This window comes from Salvelinus sp. IW2-2015, linkage group LG23 (assembly GCF_002910315.2).
Source record: "Salvelinus sp. IW2-2015 linkage group LG23, ASM291031v2, whole genome shotgun sequence".
NCBI lineage: Eukaryota > Metazoa > Chordata > Actinopteri > Salmoniformes > Salmonidae > Salvelinus > Salvelinus sp. IW2-2015.
This window is the reverse complement of record NC_036863.1, coordinates 30,196,572-30,218,746: the sequence shown is the minus strand read 5'-3', so window position 1 is coordinate 30,218,746 and position 22,175 is coordinate 30,196,572. Positions and strand designations below refer to the sequence as shown.

At 41.1% G+C, this 22,175-nt stretch overlaps 2 protein-coding genes across 3 annotated transcripts in view; both read right to left on the bottom strand.

Annotated features, from left to right (window-relative positions):
* The window catches only part of nectin3b (nectin cell adhesion molecule 3b), a 77,534-nt gene extending 70,902 nt beyond the window's left edge, over positions 1-6,632 (bottom strand). For both annotated transcript variants that reach the window (XM_023968987.2, XM_023968986.2), the window contains exon 1: positions 6,401-6,632. In XM_023968987.2, coding sequence (XP_023824755.1) covers positions 6,401-6,506 — 106 coding nt within the window. In that variant the 5' untranslated portion in view covers positions 6,507-6,632. The remainder of the gene's footprint in view (positions 1-6,400) is intronic.
* A 3,920-nt stretch (positions 6,633-10,552) lies between these two features.
* diablob (diablo, IAP-binding mitochondrial protein b) lies at positions 10,553-18,748 on the bottom strand. Its single transcript, XM_023968527.2, has 6 exons — positions 18,648-18,748; positions 18,200-18,332; positions 17,921-18,046; positions 13,720-13,830; positions 13,421-13,517; positions 10,553-11,051 (listed from the first exon to the last, which is right to left on the bottom strand). The coding sequence occupies exons 1-6, from the start codon at positions 18,686-18,688 to the stop codon at positions 10,858-10,860; spliced, it is 702 nt and encodes a 233-aa protein (XP_023824295.1). The 5' UTR covers positions 18,689-18,748; the 3' UTR covers positions 10,553-10,857.
* Positions 18,749-22,175: the final 3,427 nt, after the last annotated feature.

Genomic DNA, 22,175 nt, shown 5'->3' with positions numbered 1-22,175 from the left:
GGGGGGGGGGGGGGTTGCAACTTCCAAACCTACAGTGGTATCACTGGGCTGCACAACTAAGGGCTTCAAAATTATTTCTCCAAGAAACCATACTTACCCTAGCTCGCAGACTGAAATGTCCACAAAAGGACATGGATATTTGATGGATATTTGTACTCTGCTCCCTTTAAGAAACTAAAGAAGAATACTACTAATCCCTTTGAAAAACACCCTAATTATATTTCATGAAATACAGCAATATCTGGGCGAATCCCCTGTACTATCCAGTTTTGCACCAATTTGGGGCAATGACAATTTCATACCTGGTAAAAATGACATGGGTTAACTTCTTGCAACTATAGGGGGTGCTGTTCCGCATTAGCATATTTGTGTCTCCAAATTAAACTGCCTCGTGCTAATTCTTGATCGTACAATATGCATATTATTGTTATTATTGGATAGAAAACACCTTCTAGTTTCTATAGAAGTTGGAATTTTGTCTCTGAGTGGTACAGAACAATTTCTACAGCACTTTTCATGACAGGGTTCAGATTTCAGAAATTTTACCCCTGATCTGGGGTCTGTTTTTAAGGCGACAGTGAATGCTATGAAGAAACCGACACTGCCTACGTCTTCCTCTGGGTGTCTGTACGTCATCACGTTTTGAATGAAATCGATGGGACATTCACAGCCATTATAAAACCACAAAATGTTTAGGGACCGCCCTTTCTCGTCGTGCGCCTGAAGCGTGAAGGCCATCGGACTTGCCTCGTTAAATCGTTTTCTAACCAGCAATATTTCTCCGGTCATGTTTTCAGTCGTTATAGTTGTTTAAAAACATCATAATGTAGTTAATTTGAACCGTTTTATAGCAATTTATATTCCGTTTAGTGCGATTTTGAGGAATTTCTTTGTTGTGCACTCTGAAAGTTTGGACACGTTTTGGGGTGTCGGTCGTTGGTGGTGGACATTTCGAAGGACAGAGGACATCTATCGACCAAAAGACGTTTATAACATAGAAAGGATACATTGCCCAAGAATCTGATGGAAGAACAGCTCAAAGTAAGCAATATTTAATATGATAAATCGTGTTTCTGTCGAAATATTTTAAACGCATATTTCGCCATTTTGTTTGGTATAGCTTCACTTGATTAAAGAATGGGCAAGAAAAGGTATTGTTAGAGTAATGGACTCTAACAGGGCTCATGTCTTTTGAAGAACTAAAGGGAAAATGTAACTTAACACAAAAGCATTTTTTCACATACTTACAATTAAGAATCTTTCTTTTTTCCAGTCTAAAACAATCTGCCCTACAACCTCCTTTGACCACTTTAGAAACGGTCGTGTTGTGTTGTTTATTTAACCTTTATTTAACTAGGCAAGTCAGTTAAGAACAAATTCTGCCGGATGTGATACAGCCTAGATTTGAACCAGGGACTGTAATGATGCCTCTTGCTCTGAGATGCAGTGCCTTGGGCTACTCGGGAGCACACTCAATTATGGGAGAGGTCAAATTACGTCACTTTATGGGAAAACCGTAGCTATTCTTAAAGACAACTCTGATAGTAAGATACTTCAGTGGATATAAGATAAGCAGGAAAATATTTCAGCAGAGGACTGGGGTATGATATGCACTAGAGCTCAGATACAGACGATAAATGCCCGCCTGAGATCGTTGCAATACAATTGGATAACGAGAACATATATCACCCCTATTAAGCTTCACAAATGTGACGCTAATATCCCAGACTTGTGTTAAATGTAACACGCATCTAGGCACCTTGTATTATTGCTTGTGGGAGTGTGCTGAGATCAAGTTTTGGAGCTCAGTCCTGCGCTATATCTCAGAGATCACCCTTACCCCAATGTCACTAGTCCCTAGACTTTGCATCCTAAATATTTACCTACAGAATATCTCTTTAAATAGGAGAGAAAATAAAATGGTTGACCTGTCTATTATAAGCTAGATGTTTAACTGCTCTCCAGTTAAAGTCAGTTCCCCTCACTTGGTCATTGGTTAAAATAATGAACATCAAGACCAGCTCTTGAAAAATGTATTTATATAGTGAAAAAGAAAGCCCCAGAGTGTCATGATATTTGGGATCTATCTATTTAATTTTGGCAAACGGGTGATATTGTAGAAGCATTGGAACTGGAAACAAGAACATTCTTTCTGTAATTGTTGATTGTCTTATTTGGAACTAATAAATGTGTAAAAAAATCTAAAAGGATACTTGAGATATATTTTAAATGTTTAATAAATGTGACAAATGTGATTTTTTTTCTCCCAGAATCTAGTATACTCTATATTTTACAGCACACTATAAGGAGTATAATATCACCAAGGGTCTTACATGTAAATGTATAAAAAAGGGCCTAGAAAAAATTGCCACTCATCATAATTTTCCCCKAAATATCGTTTGTGATACAAAGCATGTCAAATATCCTTATTCCCAATTAAGATTATGTGAGAATTGCCAGAACAATTAGATATTTTCAGGCTATTCTGGCGTGGAATCGCCCACCTGCCTATTACAAGCCAACCGGCAGCAGTAGGAACGGAGACGAGGGGGGGGGGGGGGTCTATAAGTGGGAACATTGACACCTAAGTAGATGAAAGGCTCCATGTGAAGAGAACATGATTTATTCAGCTTCCCCTCTTTCTCCCTAGAAGCCCCTGGCCTGCCCTACACAGCGCAACAGCCACAAAATGCTGTCTTAATGTTACTACAGGTCAAACAATAAAATTCCATCTAACATTCTGTCTGTTGTCTTGTAATGCCTACCATCAATGACATACAAATACTTTAGAGACAACAGTGATGCATTGAGAGTGTGGGGTCAGTAAAAGGATTGGGCTACTAATGTTTCAATTCCCAAGTCACATCAGTGCCCTCATCGATCCAAGGCAATAAGCAGGCAGACACACTGACAAAAGGGGAAGGAGACAAGATATAGACAGAGGCTGACTATATAATTAAGAATAGAGGAGGAAAGGAAGAGAGGATTCTCCTAGAACAGAGGGAACAGAGACACAGCAGTCACCAGTGATATTAGAGAAGGAATGCCGGCAGTAATCCCCCGCTCCCCTGTGGTATTTTAACGGTTCCTCCCTTTCCACTGTTGCCATCAGTCAGTCAGAACACAGCAGCTAATGGCCTTGCCTGGGCCACCTGGGGAGGCTGTCCCACCTCATCGGACCCAAGGTCACATGCTGGCTGGAGACGCCTCTGTGTGTGTGTGTGTGAGAGAGATTGAGTGAGTCAATATGGATCTTGAACAGGAGCATCTGCACCAAATTCACATAGAAATGTGAGTTAAAGATCTGTTGTTCTCATTAAAAGCAAGTCTAAAAAGCGGTAGATATGTTCTGTGTGCGCWATTTCTATGCTTCCCGTTCTTAAAGGAAAAATCCACCCAAAACCACTCATAACTATAATTTACACTAATATGAGAACAATATTTTGTTAATTTTATTTTTATAATAAGGTTGGCAACAATATATGAAAATCGTTGTGGAAATCTGTTGCAGCTCAAGTTGACRACAAAACCAACAATGCACTGCTAGGTAGCTAGCTAGCAAACGTAGCTACATACAATAATACCAAAGTCAATATCAGCATGTGAAGTAGCTAGTTAGTGCAATTTGTTTAAGCAATTTTACAGCTATCAATTTAGGAATACAAACACACCATTTTCAACCTGCAGCTCGATGTGCCTCACAGAGTGGAGTCTGACATTCGCAACAGCACCATGCAATGCACTCTGGACTGAAGAGGCAGACAAATAGAATAAATGTGTTAGACCCTCTGTTAAATGTTTTCCTCAAAGTAGAAATATCGCAAAATTATGATCAATGGCTCATTCGAGAGAAGACATTATGACATCAGCCAATATTGAAATCTGACACGTATGATAGACATTTCCGCAATCTAAAAGTCGTATTCCTATTCACTTTTAGTGTAGTGAGAGTGGCTTTATCTCAATGCTTCGTCATACCGGACACATTTCTGCCTGCTCCAACTGCAACATCTCATCTCATCTCAGATACACGTGAAAACATGAATTGACCCAAGGAATTGATAGAACATCGCTCAGAGATGCACAAAACCAATATAAAATGGGTGAATATTTACTTTAAGTTTCATTTTTTGCATGTTACTAATGGTTTTGTACATCAGCTTCAAACAGCTGAAAATACATATTTTTGGTTATGGAAAATATATTTCACAGCAGTTTAGATGGTACAACGATTCTTTACACCAGGGGTGTCAAACTCATTCCATGGAGGGCAGAGTGTCTGCAGATTTTTGTTTTTTCCTTTGAATTAAGACCTAGACAATCAGGTGAGGGGAGTATCTTACTAATTATTSACCTTAATTCATCAATCAAGTACAAATGTGGAGTGTAAACCGGCAGAAATTCAGCCCTCTGTGGAATGTGTTTGACACGTGCACTACACTATACTTATATGTTTTATCACAAACTGCAATTTTTGCAACCAGGAAATGGCAGAGCGATTCTGCATAGGGCATCTTTAATAATTACTAAATTAATTAATTGACTATTAACCAGACAGACAACAGAAATGGGTCTAGCTCATGAAAAACCAGGAAAAAATATGTCCCACCATTTATCATGTATGAGGTGAGTTCAATGATCACAGAACTACCTACCATACGGTCCATATTGGGGCATCATTGATTTCCCTAAAGAGACTTCTTCTCAATTATTCTTGGAAAGTCATCTTTAGGGCAGGCTGCACAACAACAAAATAATATCACCCAAAATAATGAACTGAAAACAACCAAAAGTGCATATCAATAATTCCAGGAGAGGAGAAACTGATAAAACTTCACACATACCCTAAATCAATCAGCTTATGTCCCCTTGCCTGACAGCAACTGTTTCAACACCGGTGGCAGGTGCTGCCTATTGCAGACCAATTGGACCAATTTGCCACACGTTTATTTCATCTTCTGTCATGGGGGACCATTGTTTGATTTTTGTCAGCCTAGTAAATGGAGACAGGTGTCCACAAAGAAACTTTATAACTTTCCTCAAATACATACATCAGAGAATCCCTAGTTCCTACTTCTATGACATAGACACCACTGATGACTGACAATGTTATATTCTGGAATTTATACTAGGAGCAGCCAGGGGTCTCCTTGCTGTTGCGCAGATAGTCTCCACTCTCCAAAACGAGTCTTAGTTTGGAGCACTTTTTTAAAAAATTGCAAAAATGATATTAACTTCAATTAAATAAAAAACGTAAGGATTGGCTGTTTGGCTCAGACATCTTCAGGTAAGATAAAGAACTATGGGCCGGCTCTTGGCATACGCGACATAAGTGGTTGCCTATGGGGTCTCAACTTACGGTTGAGAGATCGAATGGTAGAATGCACAAGGTACAAGTTCAAAATTTGGTTGTGCTGATATCAATCAGCAACTTTTCTCGTTATGTCAGTCACTAACAGTCACTCAATTAGCCATGTCAGATAATGTTTTGATTGGTAAGTTAGTTTAGCCAGCTACCTAAACTAGTAGTAATCATGGCCGAATACCAACTGGAACGTTCTTGACCTCCAGGGGGCTCCCATTTACCTTGTCACTCACTCAGAAATATTTAACARGGCAAAATGTGTAGAATTGCAGGAAATTAGCGGTAAAACYACAATTTTTTTCTAGGTCTGCCCATAYCAAAAAGTGTASAACACAGGAGGTTGGTGGCACCTTAATTGAGGAGAACAGGCCTGTGGTAATAGCTGGAGRGGAATTCCATGTTTATGATTCCATTTGCACCATTCTGGCCGTTATTATGAGCTGTTCTCTCATCAGCAGCTTCCTATGGTGTAGAACTGCAAAATCTTGKTTTAAAACTGCAAAATTTTCACTCCACCCCATGGCATAATGTGTAGAATTGCAGGATATWAACTTTCAAACTTTTATGTTTTGCCTGCGAGGTGGGGAGGCCCAACCAAATATCGCTTAAGGGCCCCAAAATGTACTGATGAGAGCAACATGTACTACCGTGCGGCTCTTCAAATTGCCCCACCGCTTATTAAGAGCATGTACCTCAACGTTGCTCCTCAGTGGTTTCCTATGGCAATGTGAATGTTTCCATGGCAGCCGCGGGTCACACCATCATCGGGCAGCGGCACCATACCAGCACTAAACTTCTCAACAAAAGTTCCCCTGCCTTGAACAGTCGTTAATGGCATTCGAAAAACAAGTCAACCTTTCTTATAGAAACAATACAGTCCAAATCTCAAATAAACTAATACAACGAATGTTTTGTAGACTGTGTAAGACGAGACCCAAGTCGGCTTGCTGCCTCGCTCTCACTGGCTGCACTCAGAACTTCTCAAAATCTTTTACATTGGCTAATGTTACCGAGCGTTCACAATGTATAGCATACCTGTCAAGATGTACAGAAGAACAATAAATACAGCATGCTGTCCTTTGTAAAGCGGGTAATTCCTTAGGCAAGGCAGGAACATTTTGAAAGTAGAGCCGTCTTCCATCGAACACGCTTGTCTGTCCTCCGGACTACGAAACCTCCTCAGCAACAACTCCAAACTGCGATTGGACTGTACCACTAGAGCACCAATAGGGGGGCTCACRTGATTCCAGCGATACAGTCAAATGAGAAGCAACCCTCCAGCACACCATCCCTGAAAAATGTGTGTAATATATAGATTACGTCATCCATATTGCAAATAAAGATTTATACATTTATGCTACAGTTGAAGTACACATTTACTAAGTAGGCCTATGAAATAAGATGTGTTTCTGAACGGGGGTAATTTCCCTGTGGTAATTGGTAAGTAAAAACACATTACCTATCATTAATTAACTGAAGAATTAATAAAGATTTTCTGAATGAGGTCAATATAAGAGACATGAGTAACAATATGACCTGAAATTTGATCAACTGCTGATTAAACATATTTTGCGGGTTGCAACAAATCTTTGGTTAAAGGGATATTACACAAACTTGTATTCTAAGCAAGTGGAGGTTTTAATCAGACACATTGTTATATACAGCATGGAGAATGCAGCACAATGAGCGTGGCACATGTACCAGTGTGGTCCACATCCATTGCTGTAAGCCTATCTCTGCTCCCCATGTCCGAATTCCTTCCTGTTCCCATGCATGTTTGGCCCAGTCACCTCTCTCTGAAGGCAAGTTAACTCAGGACCTGCATCAGCCTTAATCCCCTGTTCCCCACTGGTAATCCCCCCACCATAACCTCTCTCCAAAAACCCAATCTGTGCATCTGTCCCCCTGCCGTTCTTCAACAACTGGGACACACCACCCCAAGTCTAATTGGGGCGTTCAGAAATTAACTAGCTAATCCTTGCAAACAGCAATTGTGGGGGGCACCCCTCCTTTTGGCTGGAACCTAACCAGGTCAGTGCTTTAATTTGAGTCTCATATTCTGTCTTCTCAAGAGCCACCAGGGACACAATTACTCTCCTGACACCCTATTCATCCACACCCTGGCACAGTGTGAGGCAGGCCAGGGTGTGTGTGTGTGTGTTGGGATGTGTTCTGCATGTCTTTCCATCTGATTTATGAGATGGGGGAAGAATCTATCTTAAAGAGTGCCCTAGTCATTGTGAAAGATGCTAAGAATACTTTTCCGACCACAACAAAAGAAGACTGTTTTTTTTTTTAAAGCACAATGTCCTGGTATTGGATTCTAAGAGATACATTGTCAGATTAGTAATGAAATTCCATTAATAATGTGGTTATAAAGTGCTCAGACACTGATATCCTACTGTGTGAAAAAAGAGAGAATGTTTATAGCCTACTAGGCCAGATACCAGTCAGCCGGAGCCATTATTACTTGCACAGATGCAGGCTTACAGTTGGTACAGTCTTCTTGTTAAGCAGTCTGTCAGAGAGTTTTGATGGTGAGAAAAAGTAGAACAGATACATGCTTCATTTGTTTCATTTTATGATCTATGGTTACACCACCCTCATGGCCTCATCAAAATACAATGACTTCAAAGTTTCACCAAACTCTCCCACAACCCCTCATCACAGGGTAGCGAGTGGCTGTCATTACAGAAACATTGTGCCTGCCTGTCAGTAGCCCCAGCAGCAGAGCCCAGGGAGCTTTCACCTCGATGTGCCTGAGAGCAGAGGCACTCATTCAGCTCAAGACCTTCTCATCTGTCATGGATTAGATCAACTGAGACCTGAAACTCGAACCCGTGTTCTATTTCAATCTATTTCCCCCTCTAGCTGTCTCAAACTTCAATGTTTCATTTTTTTTTTTTACGTTCACATCCCTCAGGTGTCTTCACTTTTTCCAACACAACCTTTCCCACTGATGCAATACCTTAATTCATGCAATGAGGACATATATTAGGATTTCATAAAGCAGTCAAGTGTATATGAAATTATTGTGTGTTCACAGTGCAGTGTGTTTATTGCTTTGCCAACGGAAAATATACAAAAAGAAGCTGGCCTTGCAAGTGACTCTTACCCTCAGATCTACCATATTAACTAAATTTTTAAGTTTATGGAACTTGTGTGTGACTTAAAATCCAAAATGTGTCTTATCTGCTTGCATGTTCCCCTCTATATCATTATAAAGACATACATCTGTTGCTATGCAAATAATCTAGAACCAGACTGCAGAATCCTCTTCTCCTGATCACCCCATTTCACAAGTTCTACCCTTAAGTACAACAAACACACCTACCAGACTTTACACCGGACATAGGCCATACAAACACGCAAGCACACACACACAAACAAATGGAAACAGCACCGGCAGTTAAGGTCCTCTCCTGTTAATCTTAGATGAATACTTTGCACTCTGATCCATGTTAGTCTGATGAATGCTGTGCATGTTCTTGTCATCACCTTACCCACATGGTTTGCTAATGAAAGAACACATCTGCATATTTTTAGCAGGAACATGGATGGTTTGTTTTGAGAGGCAGCATTATTAAAGGTAAAAGTAAAACAATTGCACTACCATTGTCAGACACCAGGGCACATTTGTTACACAAATTCTCTGGTGGGACCATAATACACCTGTTATAAAACATAATTGATGAAATTAAGCAATAAATTGAAGCTGAGGGCGATAGAGGAAAAGGAGCTGTGTAACAGAAAACCTTTCACTTTGAACAAGAACCATGACATTTTTGATGGTGGATTTGTTTTCTTTTTAAAACTGTTGTCCTGTGGCTGGGATAACAAACATCCCGTCCTGCAATCCGTGTTCACATTGTTCTCTTTCACAGAGCACTTTGTCTCTCTGAGGAATGTTGAGTATGCCTCAAGGGCTCTTCAGTGAGTGCCAGGGGGATTGGAGGGGCTGGTGGAAGTGAAGCTCAGTGTAATAAGTGCAGGTCCCCCTTTCTCTCTTTATCCTTTTATTCTGTGGGTCTCCTCCCCCCATACATCTCTCCATCTCTCCTGCCCTTATACACGTGTCTGTCTTGGCCATGGGCAGGTCTGAGACTGTTTAGCATAATAAGTCATTTAGAAAACAGAGAACAAACTGGACACTATCAAGTGAATGGATGGATTGACGAATGTTCTTCTGCAGCTCCTTAGGTGCCCCTTAACACTCTCTGTATCCCTACAAGGTTTTCATTGGACAACATGTTTCCCCAGGGACAGTTATACTTTGTACTCTATTCAGGCTGAGTTACTTTTAGAGTTCTAGACCATTTCACTCAGCTTTTCACATTAAGGCTAAATCCTTATAGAATCACAGTGAGAAAATACCATGGATTTTGTGCCTTAAAGTGATAGTATACCCCAGGTTCAAAGGGTCTGACGTTTTAAACCTCAACAGCACTCTAATATCAAGATGAGTTCACACCGAAGACCATCAAGTTGTACGCTTCAATGAATGGGAAAGATAGGCACCATTTGAACGAGATAACTTCTGAGAGATCTCTAAAGTGAGTGCATTATAATAATACCACTATAAAGTGTTGCATTCATTCACTAGAACCTAGTCTGAATTTCCACCCACATTGAGTATCTTTATTCCTCCCAAGCTTGCACCTCATCATGCATGAGTAGATTCAGAGTTGAGAGCTGCACAGCAAGGATYTTATATGAACCCACAGCGACATCTGCTGGCCATAAAGAAATAAAAAAGGCTGTGACACTGGGAACACAGCATGCTGCTACTCATTTGGGACCCCGCTTCAGAATTGAGATAAGAATACTTAACATGGACTTAAGGCAACATTTGACTTCAGCAGAAAGTGCATAAGAAATGTAAGTGTTTCTGCCCAGACCAAAACGCTATTCTATTGGCATGTTACATACTAGTAACAAGACCTTTTTTTACTTGCATTTAAAAAATGACATAACTGATAGATACACAAACAAGATCAGACTGCAATAAAAAAAAGCCACATGCACCTTTTGGCTACCTTTAGAGTCATAACAATACTTGTATTTTCAGCACTTAAACTGCTAAAAGTACTTAATACATTATCTAAAAAGACAGCAGTGAAAGCTGTAATCTCAAATTGCACTTCTCTGCTTAAATGCACACAAACATATGACAGCAGTATATTCACATTAGCAATAAAATAACAATATTTAATTTGTAGAGCGTATATCCCACACTCAATGCAAAGTAGTGGACCCACAAATTGGTTCCCATGATTGAGTCAAAACTTATCAATAACTAATCAGCAGACATAACAAGAAAATCCCCTCCAKTCTAAATTCTGTTCATCAAGAGGTGTTTCACCACTAGGCTGCCATACAGGCAGCATCAATGTAAAGTCCATGTGGCCTAGTAGTCACATCATACAAACAGAATAAGGTGTACAAGACTGTAAATGGTTCAAAGCTGTGGAAATGGATGTAATAAAGTAGAGTTAGTCCTCTCGCAGATATGCCTCAGGGATGTCTTCTTCCTCCATGGCGGCAGGTAGCTTGATCCTTTGACTTTCCTCTGCTTTGGACTCCTTTAGGTTCTGCTCTGCCTCCATAGAGAGCTGTCTGATCTGATCGACATGAGACTGCGCCACCTGGAGGCTGGTCTGTGCTGTCACAGACGCCTGGTCGGCACCTGAAAAAACACACAGTCTACAACCAAGGACCAAAATGGACACAGGTGGACACTCGTTGTCTAGGTTCTCTATTCCCACCCCTAATGAAATATTGACCTATCAGGAGCATCAGAATATAGTAGTAAGCCTATACTTCATTCAAACCTTTCATCTTAATTATTATTATRATTATTTTTTAATCACAAAATAATGTGTGGCATTTGAAATAATTAAACTCAGCAAAAAAATTAAACGTCCATTTTTCAGGACCCGGTCTTTCAAAGATAATTAGTAAAAATCCAAATAACTTCACAGATCTTCATTGTAAAGGGTTTAAACACTGATTCCCATGCTTGTTCAATGAACCATAAACAATGAATGAACATGCACCTGTGGAACGGTCTTTAAGACACTAACYGCTTACAGACGGTAGGCAATTAAGGTCACAGTTATGAAAACTGAGGACACTAAAGAGGCCGTTCTACTAGAGGCCGTTCTACTGACTCTGAAAAACACCAAAAGAAAGATGTCCAGGGTCCCTGCTCATCTGCGTGAACGTGCCTTAGGCATGCTGCAAGGAGGCATGAGGACTGCAGATGTGGGCAGGGCAATAAATTGCAATGTCCGTACTGTGAGACGCCTAAGACAGCACTACAGGGAGACAAGACGGACAGCTGATCGGCCTCGCAGTGGCAAACCACGTGTAACAGCTGCACAGGATCGGGAACATCCGAACATCACACCTGRGGGACAGGTACAGGATGGCAACAACAACTGCCCAAGTTACACCAGGAACGCACAATCCCAACATCAGTGCTCAAACTGTCTGCAATAGGCTGAGAGAGGCTGGACTGAGGGCTTGTAGGCCTGTTTTAAGGCAGGTCCTCACCAAACAAACATCACCGGCAACAACGTCGCCTATGGGCACAAACCCACCGTCGCTGGACCAAACAGGACTGGCAAAAAGTTCTCTTCACAGACGAGTCAAGGTTGTCTCACCAGGGGCGATGGTCGGATTCGCGTTTATCGTCGAAGGAATGAGCATTACACCGAGGCCTGTACTCTGGAGCGGGATCGATTTGGAGGTGGAYGGTCCGTCACAGTCTGGAGCGGTGTGTCACAGCATCATCGGACTGAGCTTGTTGTCATTGCAGGTAATCTCAACGCTGTGCGTTACAGGGAAGACATCCTCCCTGCAGGCTCATCCTGACATGACCCTCCAGCACGACAATGCCACCAGCCATACTGCTCGTTCTGTATGTGATTTCCTGCAAGACAGGAATGTCAGTGTTCTGCCATGGCTAGGGAAGAGCCTGGATCTCAATCCCATTGAGCACGTCTGGGACCTGTTGGATCAGAGTGTGAGGGCTAGGTCCATTCCCCCCAGAAATTTCCAGGAACTTGCAGGTGCCTTGTTGGAAGAGTGGGCTAACATCTCACAGCAAGAACTGGCAAATCTGGTGCAGTCCATGAGGAGGAGATGCTGCATTAAGTACTGTTGTGCTGGTGGCCACACCAGATACTGACTGTTACTTTTGATTTTGACCCCCCCCCTTTGTTCAGGGACACATTATTCAATTTKCGTTAGTCACATGTCTGTGGAACTTGTTCAGTTTATGTCTCAGTTGTTGATACAAATATTTACACGTTAAGTTTGCTGAAAATCGTTGTTTCTTTTTTTGCTGAGTTTAGACTACATTTCATTTGATCAAATAAATTTAATAACTCATCACAATTGACTAAGAAATTATGCTTTAATGACAAATTGTAATTAAAATATTACATGAATTGGAAACTAAATTAATGAGGCTGCACAAACATGAGTTTTTCATTCATACAACATGTAGGGTAAATTACCACAGTAGATTTTCCATGGTAAAATAGTAAATACTTTATTTCAGTTGTACGGAATGATTGTCAAATAGATTAAGTCYCCCTTAGTCTGTTTAAAAAGTAGGATTCATTTGTTCTGATGATTACACACACAAGAGCGCAAAATCTTAAAATGTTGGCAGCAATCAGAACTAAAAGAACCTGGAAATCCACTTTAGGGAGTGGTAAATTGGTGGCCAAAGGTTGCAATTGATATCAGCTGTGCGGGTAATTTTAGGGCGTATTGATGGTTTAACAAGAGATTACCTTGTGTTGTTAGTACACTGGCAAATGTTCCTTGCAATAGACCCAGAAGCACTGGTAGGTTGCCAGGTCCCAGATCTGTTTGTGCCATCATGTCATGTTTGGCATGACAAGGAGTGAAATGATAGCACAAACAGGCTGATACCCAGGCTAACTGGTAGGGGTATAGGCGGGTCAACCTGAAGTTAACAAAAATCCTAACAAATCTACTTTCTATGATCCAATGTGGGAGTAGGTGCATAGGATACAGTACCCGCGTTGTATGCCGTTTCAGCTGCCAGTTTAGAGAGGTTGATGGCCATCATCCAGTTAGACTCAAACCTCTTACAGTCCTCCCTCAAATCACTCACCTAGACAAAGATGGCAAGAGATGGGATAAGGACAGGAGTTACTCATCCGGTAAAAACATACATACAAAACTCTTGTTTTCCATTTCTGTGACATTAAATTAACAAATACAGCGGGTGAATGTTGACAGGGAATAGTCTAAGCTAACGAGGCAGCCTGAGTAGTGCATGACCTTTGACCTCTTAAACCACTGATGTCACCTACCTCCTGGCGCTGGCGAACGATCACTTGCCACACAGAGTCCTCCTCCGCAGGGGTCAGCTTGCTGCCTGAGGCAACATAGTGCTTGTGTAGGGTCACCAGTGTATGTATAGTCTAGAGAGAAAATGCAAACATTAGCTAGCTGGCCAACAGACAGACGCACAAACCAACACGTGCAAGTYCATACTGTGTGTACACAAGTGGAGTGTACTAAAGTGAACGTTGCTGTGATGGCATACACTGCTCGTGCAGCTACAGTAGGGCTATGTTTGTGTCAAACCTAAGATAAAGCCACTTTACTGGAGAGTGCAGACTTCCACTGTCACAGACAAATACATTTCAGAGTTTATGAATGGACAGTAGAATGAATCCACAGTAAAAGCTGAGTAGAGGAGAGTGGGGTCTGTTGAGCCACCTCTTGCTTCTAGGAAACAATACACAAAATCAATCATGTGATCACATTTAGGAAGAGGTCATTCATTTATTTATGAAGGAAGAAACCACATGGAACAAACTGGTAAGCCAGTTTTTAATATACAGTATGTGGACACCCCTTCAAATTAGTGGATTTGGCTTTTTCAGTCACACCCGTTAATGACATGTGTGTGTATATATATATATATATTTTTTTTAATGTAAAAATCAGGCACACAGCCATGCAATCTCCATAGACAAACATTGGCAGTACYATGGCCTTACTGAAGAGCTTAGTGACTTACAACATCACAGAATGCCACCTTTCCAACAAGTCAGTTCATCAAATCTCTGCCCTGCTAGAGCTGCCCCAGTCAACTGTAAGTGCTGTTATTGTGAAGTGGAAATGTCTAGGAGCAACAACTCAGCCGCAAAGTGTATATTCTTTGTGTTCTGAATGGTCCTCCATCTTATGTTCCGTGATTCTAGAGGCTGAAGCACGAGTTTAGAGCACCTACATATACTGAAACTGGACAATATTAGAAGTTCAGATTCATAAGCTACAGACAGAGTGGGACTGGCGAGTGCTGAAACGCATTAAAAACAATAATAATAAAATAAATAAAATCGGTCCTCGGATGCAACAATCACTACAGAGTTCCAAACTGCCTCTGGAAGCACTGTCAGCACAATAACTGTTCATTGGGAGCTTCATGAAATGGGTTTCCATGGCCAAACAGCCGCACACAAGCCTAAGATCACCATGCTCAGTGCCAAGCGCTGACTGGAGTGGTGTAAAGCTCGCCGCCATTGGACTCCGGGACAGTGGAAACACATTCCTTTGGCGTAATGAATCACTCTTCACCCACTGGCAGTACGACGGACGAATCTGGGTTTGGCGGATGCCAGGAGACTGCTATACAGAAATGGTTTGTCGAGATCGGTGTGGAAGAACTTGACTGGGCTGCACAGAGCCCTGACCTCAACCCCATTGAACACCTTTGGGATGAATTGGAACGTGAGCCAGGCCTAATCACCTAACATCAGTGCCGACCTCGCTAATGTGCATGGCTGAATGGAAGCAAGCCCCCGCAGCAATGTTCCAACATCTAGTGGAAAGCCCTCCCAGAAGAGTGGAAGCTGTTATAGCAGCAAGGGGGAAACCAACTCCATTAATAATGCCCATGATTTTGGAATGAAATGTCCGACGAGCAGGTGTCCGCATACTTTTGGTCATGTAGCGCATGTCAATTAAAAAAGAAATGATTTTCACAAAGTCAAACGAATGTACTGTGTTATAGGTTTCATGATGCTTGTATCTAATCCAAAGTAGATATAGTTTTCTACYTCAGTTGGGGTCTCTAAGCCACAATATGAGGTCCTAAACCTATCATGAAAGTGCATCCTGGTAGCTGTATGGGCTAATAGTAAAAATGCTTGCCTGGGGGTAAGTTGAGCCAAAGGCCACCATACAAATTATGATTATATTTTGTCTGTTTTATGCATAATATGCATAGTATTTTTGCAATGAACTCAAGATTTGCATTGTTACAGAGAAAACATCACGCCCCATGTATACTGAAGTAAAACAAGCCCCCCTCGAGGTCATTGAGAGAGCAGCCAAGGAAGTGCGAGAAGTACATTTGAGCAGCAGCAAGATAATTTTTACTTAATGACACTGAAGAGAAACTGACAAAAATAAAACATGTACTTTGCGAAAGAGAGGCTATGACAGAGTAGCAGAAGCGCACAAGGTCTTATCCAATGCCATGGAGTCAGAGCTTGCTAATCCTATCAAGAAACTCACATGGACTTAGAAGCCTCAAATGTAGAGAAATTTCCTATGAATTGGCACATCCCTGTCCCAGACAACTGGTTAAGAAATGTAAGGGTAAATGATATTGAACAGAAATCTATATCTGAATGCAGGCATACATTTAAGATATTGTATATCACACCGACATTCCATTAATTAAACTGACCTACCAGCACCATCACCCACTTATCCCAAGGCYGCTCAACTTATCCTGTCCCTATGCTTAACTTACCCATTACCGGGGTAGGTTGTGCCAAGAGACCACTTTTTTTTGGACAAGCTATGTTTTCAGAAACATATGTTTCTGAAAGGATACACAACATCCTGAAATATATGTAGATAGCTTGGTTAGAAAGAATTCTATACTTCCCTGATGTAGTGATGCTGAATTGTAAATGGCTAAACATACCCCACTCTCCCCTAATACAGTGAAGTATGCTGAACACTGGCCTATGATAATCACTTTAGTGACATATGAAGGGTGTTAGGTGACAAACAATGGACAATAAGAACTTTACAAAAATGTTAAATGTCAATGTGATAGTTAAGAGAAAAATATTTTGAAAACAATGTGGCAGTTGCTACCCATGACAAAAAAAATCCCAATACTGTACATTATAATATTTACACAATATGAGCCCAAATATAAAGCAAGTGCCGTGCTAAGGACTTTCAAATCTGTTTTGTGAAACCCGCGAAATTGGTGAGTTAATATTTGTGACGTGTATTCCTCAACCTGTCAGAGTAAGATCAATGTAACATTGTATGGGCAAGCAGTGCAGGAATGACCTGAGGGTGTTTCACAGTCATCGGATGCCTTTTGACTGAAATATAAGGTAAATTGTTTTTTAATTCGCTTCTGTCATTCAGATGTTTTCAGAGATGTATGGGTTGTCAGGGATTTGTCCAAATTTACCTTTAGCCACCCCCATTTCTATGACAAGTGCTAACTGCTAYKTGTGTGGGAGTGCTTGACACCGTTGGCTGAGGCAACAAGCCGGGCAAGAGGCAGCGTTGCGTGGCATTGGCTGTATTGTGATGGTTTTATTCTTTAAAGTAAAAACTACCAGAATTCAGTAGCTACAGCCCTACAATCGATAAAAACATAGCTAAATACCAGTGAATTGAAAATGTGTCCCATCTACATTATCTTACTGTGAAGCTGGCTAGGAGGCAGCTCACTGTCTCTTCTGTGCCTAGGCAAATTAATTGCTGCAGTTAAACCCCCCATGACCAAGAGTAACTCATCAACACCAAAAATAACATTACAATGTACCCCAACAGGTTACCTCAACTACCTTAGAAGTAAGCTTTTAGACTAGTAGCCTTCTGTGTTGAAGTTCAGACTTAGTGAGAAGTGTGAGTCTGTTAGGCTGTGTGTGAGATGGTGTTGGTGTAGGTGCTGTGTGGTGTGTATTAAATAACTAAATTTCCATAAATGTGTACAAAGTTATTCTAATTTCATAAATTGTTTCAAATTGTTACAAACTCAGGTTTGCATAAAGCATTCKGATTTGTTAATATTACCACCCTACTTCAAATTATTGAGCTTAAAATACTGTAAATACATATTCCACAGACTAATTTGTATATTACATGTCTAACTTTAATAAAATACAATTTTAATAAATGTTACTTTTATTTGAATCATCCCTGCTCTACATCAGCCCTGAAAATSTAATTACAATATGACCATGCTATATTGAAATACTGAACAAAATGTGTTGAATTTAAGAATCCAGACAGGTGATTTGGAGCCACAATTGACTAAGGATTAACATTGACCTGTCCGTGACCTTATTGAACTTTTCAGATAACTTGAAAATAAGATCTCAGCTATGGTAAGTCCTATCCTAATGAATCAACGTGTTTTATGTTCCTGCAAAGCTTCTATATAGCATGGAATACAAAGTATAACATCAGAACCAAAGTTTAATTGTCTCCTAACACATGGTAATGTGAAAAAGTGGTTACCTTAACGTACTGTGTGAATGAGTCTACGAGTGCCAGGGTGGTCTGAGAGAGGAAGGTGTTGGTGCTATCTGTGACCAAAGAGGATGCCCTGCGGACCAAGGCTTCATGACACAGGTTGTCTTGTTTCTAGAAGAGGGAATAGCAATGGATGGTTAGCTAGTCTTATTTTTGGTTTAGTTTTCCACTGAATTGGAACATGAAACTGATGAAGGAATCTACAACTGGCTTACAAGTCTGCATGACTAGCTAACTGTATATCGTTTAAATGTGTAAAACAACCTGTGAGAAGGGCACTGCACATAGGCCACCAATAGCAGACAGAGATATCCAGTTCTTCCGGATCACCCTGGGGAATTTCATGACTTGTCGGCGCACCAACGCCCCACTGAGTCTCCCCAGGTTTGAGGCATAGCTAGAGGACAGAGAGAAAAACATGTAAATCACGAAGTGAATTGRCATTTCAAGATACCACAACTTACGTGTAACGAAGTAGCCACGACAAGAGTAACGTTAGTTAGCTAAGAACAGCAACATTAGCTAAACAATCATATACCTAGCTAATGTTAGCTAGCTCGCATAGCTAGCTTTGTTTCGACATATCCAAACGCAAATTAACGTTAACCCTTTGGAAATACACCGGCCATACATAGCCTGGCTGTTTATATTAGGTCAAACTTMACACACTTATAATTTAGTACGTGAATTAGCTAATAGCTCGACAACTTACCTCAAACCAACACAAACAAAACCTCTCCTGAACGCCGACATATTGGTCTGACGAAAGAGGAAGTTATTCGTCGTCTATGGTATTTTGACGATTGCATAATTTAATGTGCATTTGCCACCTACTGTGCGGGAAGGAAACAGGATTCCCCAAAATACCAACCAAAACTATTTAAAAAAATAATAAACTTAACTAAATAAGAAAATATACATAATAAAAATTTAAAAAATCAAGGAAACAAGCTCAAGGAAACCAGGAAGGGCGGGGCTTCCGGCGCCATTACKCCTTGCAAGTCTTCAGGTGTAAAATCCCCAAAACTGTTCTGCCGCAGACACAATAATGTCCAGTTTATTAGATTTCTTTGAGACTTGTGCCGTACAGTTTATAACTGTGGCAATGAACGCRGCAAAATCCACCTTTTTAACACAGASGGTATCTTTTGACTGGCAGCAAACATTTACTACAGGCTCTGGTGGGTCCACTACCATATCTTCACTAGTTTTTGCAATTCTTTTAAATCAACTCCGCATAGGAGATTCGATTGACGACTCTAACTTTTGCCACCTCAATCTCCTTCACCCTTACAGGGCACTCCAGGAAATTTAGGAATTTGTAGAAGATGGAGCCAGAGGGGATGGCTGCCGTTTTATGGGCTCTTAACCAACCGTGTTATTTAGTTTGTAACTTATTTTGTACATAATGTTGCTGCTACAGTCTCTTATGACCGAAAAGAGCTTCTGGACAACAGAACAACGATTACTCACCTTGAACTGGACAAAGAATTTTTCTTTAATGAGTCAGGCGAGAGGTATTTACTCCAGTCACCCAACAAGGCCCTCATCCCCGTCATTCGCAGGAGATAGAGACAGAGATATCGCGGAAGGAGATCAGGGTGCCTTGTAAGGATCTGGCGATGAGTGGCTAATCTGCCTGTGCCATCGGTATTATTCAGAGGTGTGGACTCYAGTCACATGACTTGGACTCGAGTCAGACTCGAATCACAAATATGATGACTTGCAACTCGACTTTGACTTTAACACCAATGACTCGTGACTTGACTTGGACTTGAGCCTTATGACTCGACCTGACTTGATACCCTCCCCAAGCCCAAATGTTAAAAATGATGATATTWAAAAAAGTGTGCAGCGCATCAACTCTGCATTTAACGGATTACAGTTTGAATCGGACAGCAGCCAATCAAATTGTGCCAGCTGAGAAAAAGTTGTGCGTTGCATTGCAGAGGGACGTTGGCGGGTGAATTCAGATGGAGCCCTCGGAAAGATGATACTCCAAATTGTTATTTTCGGATATACAGACTGCGCTAGTTCAACAAAAAATGGATTGCAACTTGCAAAACATGCAGGATGAAAATTACAGACGTAGGCGCAACAATTTCCAATTTCCAACTGTTCGACATTTGAAGCTGCACAAACGGTAAYTCGTAGCTAATATAGCCGGCAGCTATATATTTTATTACTTTACTGGTGTTTCATGTAGGCTAACGTAACGTTAAATCAATGAGCCTCCACACAGTCAGTCAATGCGGGAACGTGATCATTGCACCTGTCGTGTCTTTGACTATGACATGCTATTCTATAAAATAATTTCTCCGTAATTAATATTACCTGATTGAACTAATCAGGTATGTAAGATTAACTAGAGAGAGGACACCAAAAATAATATTTAATAGCTGTTATCTTCCGGAATAAACTCTTAAAGACTATAATTTTATCAGATAGCAGTCACATATATTGTCATTATTCAGTCTCATCTGAAAGTGTAAATCCTTGTTATCTTCACGAACCCTGGCTAACAAGTTGAATCAGCAATACAAAATTGGGTTTAATTATTTATTTACTAAATACCTAACTAAATCACACAGAATTACATATACACGGAAAAAATCATACCTTGATTACAAATTACGTCATAAAGGAAAACGTCCCTAGCGGGCGGAACAGATATGACAGCTTGTTACACAAAAGAAAAGGGCTGGGTTTGAGTGAAAGAGCGGGAAGACTGAGGAACAAAGGGGCGAAGCTGTGCTATCGTAAATACAATATCTTATGCATTCTAAATTACCGCCCATTTGGAAAAGGAAAATGCAATAAATATTTACTCTGAGCTGTGCATCGGTAGGTTGGTGGTAGATGGAAGGCCGTGTTGCCCAACCGGGTCCTTTGTCCTTTGAAGAATGTCTCTGCTGCTGCTGCTGAGTGGTAGACTGGACACTCTGTCTGTCCTAATTTACGTTTGCAGCTGCTGTTGCTAACAACGTCTAGGAGGTATCACTTCTATAGTGAATACGAGTTCAATGTTCATACCATTCACAACCAAAGCTCATGCTGAGGTTGGTTTAGTTCTGTAGTTATTATCTGAACCATTCTGACATCGGACCGTCGTCCTCACATCCTCGGAACAGGAAGTTACATTTTCTTCAATGGCTTATATAGTGGAGGGAGAAGGGTGTGTATTTATAGGTAGGTTTATGACTGTCATAAACCTACCCCCAGGCCAACGTCATGACAGTCCCCCCATGTTTGGTTCAATCTTGCGATTAACCTGCATGTTGCAAACCAACATAAAAATGACCGTGGGTTGTCCTGGTTGTGGACCATCGTTGTGGTCCCCATCTGGTGGTCGACCCGGGTAGGGTTTCTGCGAATGAAGTCCGCTCCATGGCTGGACAGCAGATGTCCAGTTGGTGATCGCTGTTGCAGTGCCCCCTCTGGTGGTCGACCCGGGTAGGGTGTCTGCAAATGAAGAAGTCTGCTCCATGGCTGGGCAGCGGATGTCCGGATCTCCGTTCCGGAACCGTCGTCTGGTCGTCCAGACTGGAAGATCTGGGCAGTAACTTAGGCAGATGTTAACAACGCACACACACTCATGAAATATATCATTACATTTCCTCCCAAATGAGCGGCGTTGTGGCACTAACTGATGGTTGTATGGGGAAGTTGTTTATGGCTCTATCACTTTCTACTTGCCGAAGAAAATGAAACAAAATGAATGAAAGCATAAACAAAACAAAATATAGTTATGCCACCTTAACCATCTAATTGGACTGTATTCTATCTACGTCCATGGTCTCGGCAAAAGGACCCTATCATGGCATTGTCAAATGTCATATCTAGGGCTCTCCTAATTTGCGGGGTGTTGCTAAGGGTACTATCCTAAGGTGATAACTATATGATAAGTCTACAGCTGTATGGCACTAGTTTTGGGCAGTCTACAGGGATGACCTATGGACTTCTGAGAAAACTGGTGAGTGCTGTAGCTGTGAGTTAAAGGCCTCAAAATAAATGTTCAACTTTACTAAGGCTGGTATTTTGCTGGGACCCTTAAGTGATCCTCGCATAAATCCTAATTGGATGTTCCGTTGTGCATGTGCATTTATGCTTACGCAAGCACACATGTCAAGGGAAGGAAACCAAGTATCCTGGCAGATTACAACTTGTTCAGAATGAGTCTGATGTAGTCAGGTAATTTTCAGGTCAATGCCTGGAGGTCAGTCAGAATTGGTGTCGAGGG

Excerpts from the sequence above, each read along its gene's own strand:
- diablob (XM_023968527.2), bottom strand. The coding sequence starts at position 18,688 with ATGTCGGCGTTCAGGAGAGGTTTTGTTTGTGTTGGTTTGAG. Across the intron at positions 18,333-18,647 it reads TTTGTTTGTGTTGGTTTGAG|CTATGCCTCAAACCTGGGGA; the intron begins GTAAGTTGTCGA and ends TCTGTCCTCTAG. Across the intron at positions 13,831-17,920 it reads CATTCACACAGTACGTTAAG|ACTATACATACACTGGTGAC; the intron begins GTAACCACTTTT and ends TTTTCTCTCTAG.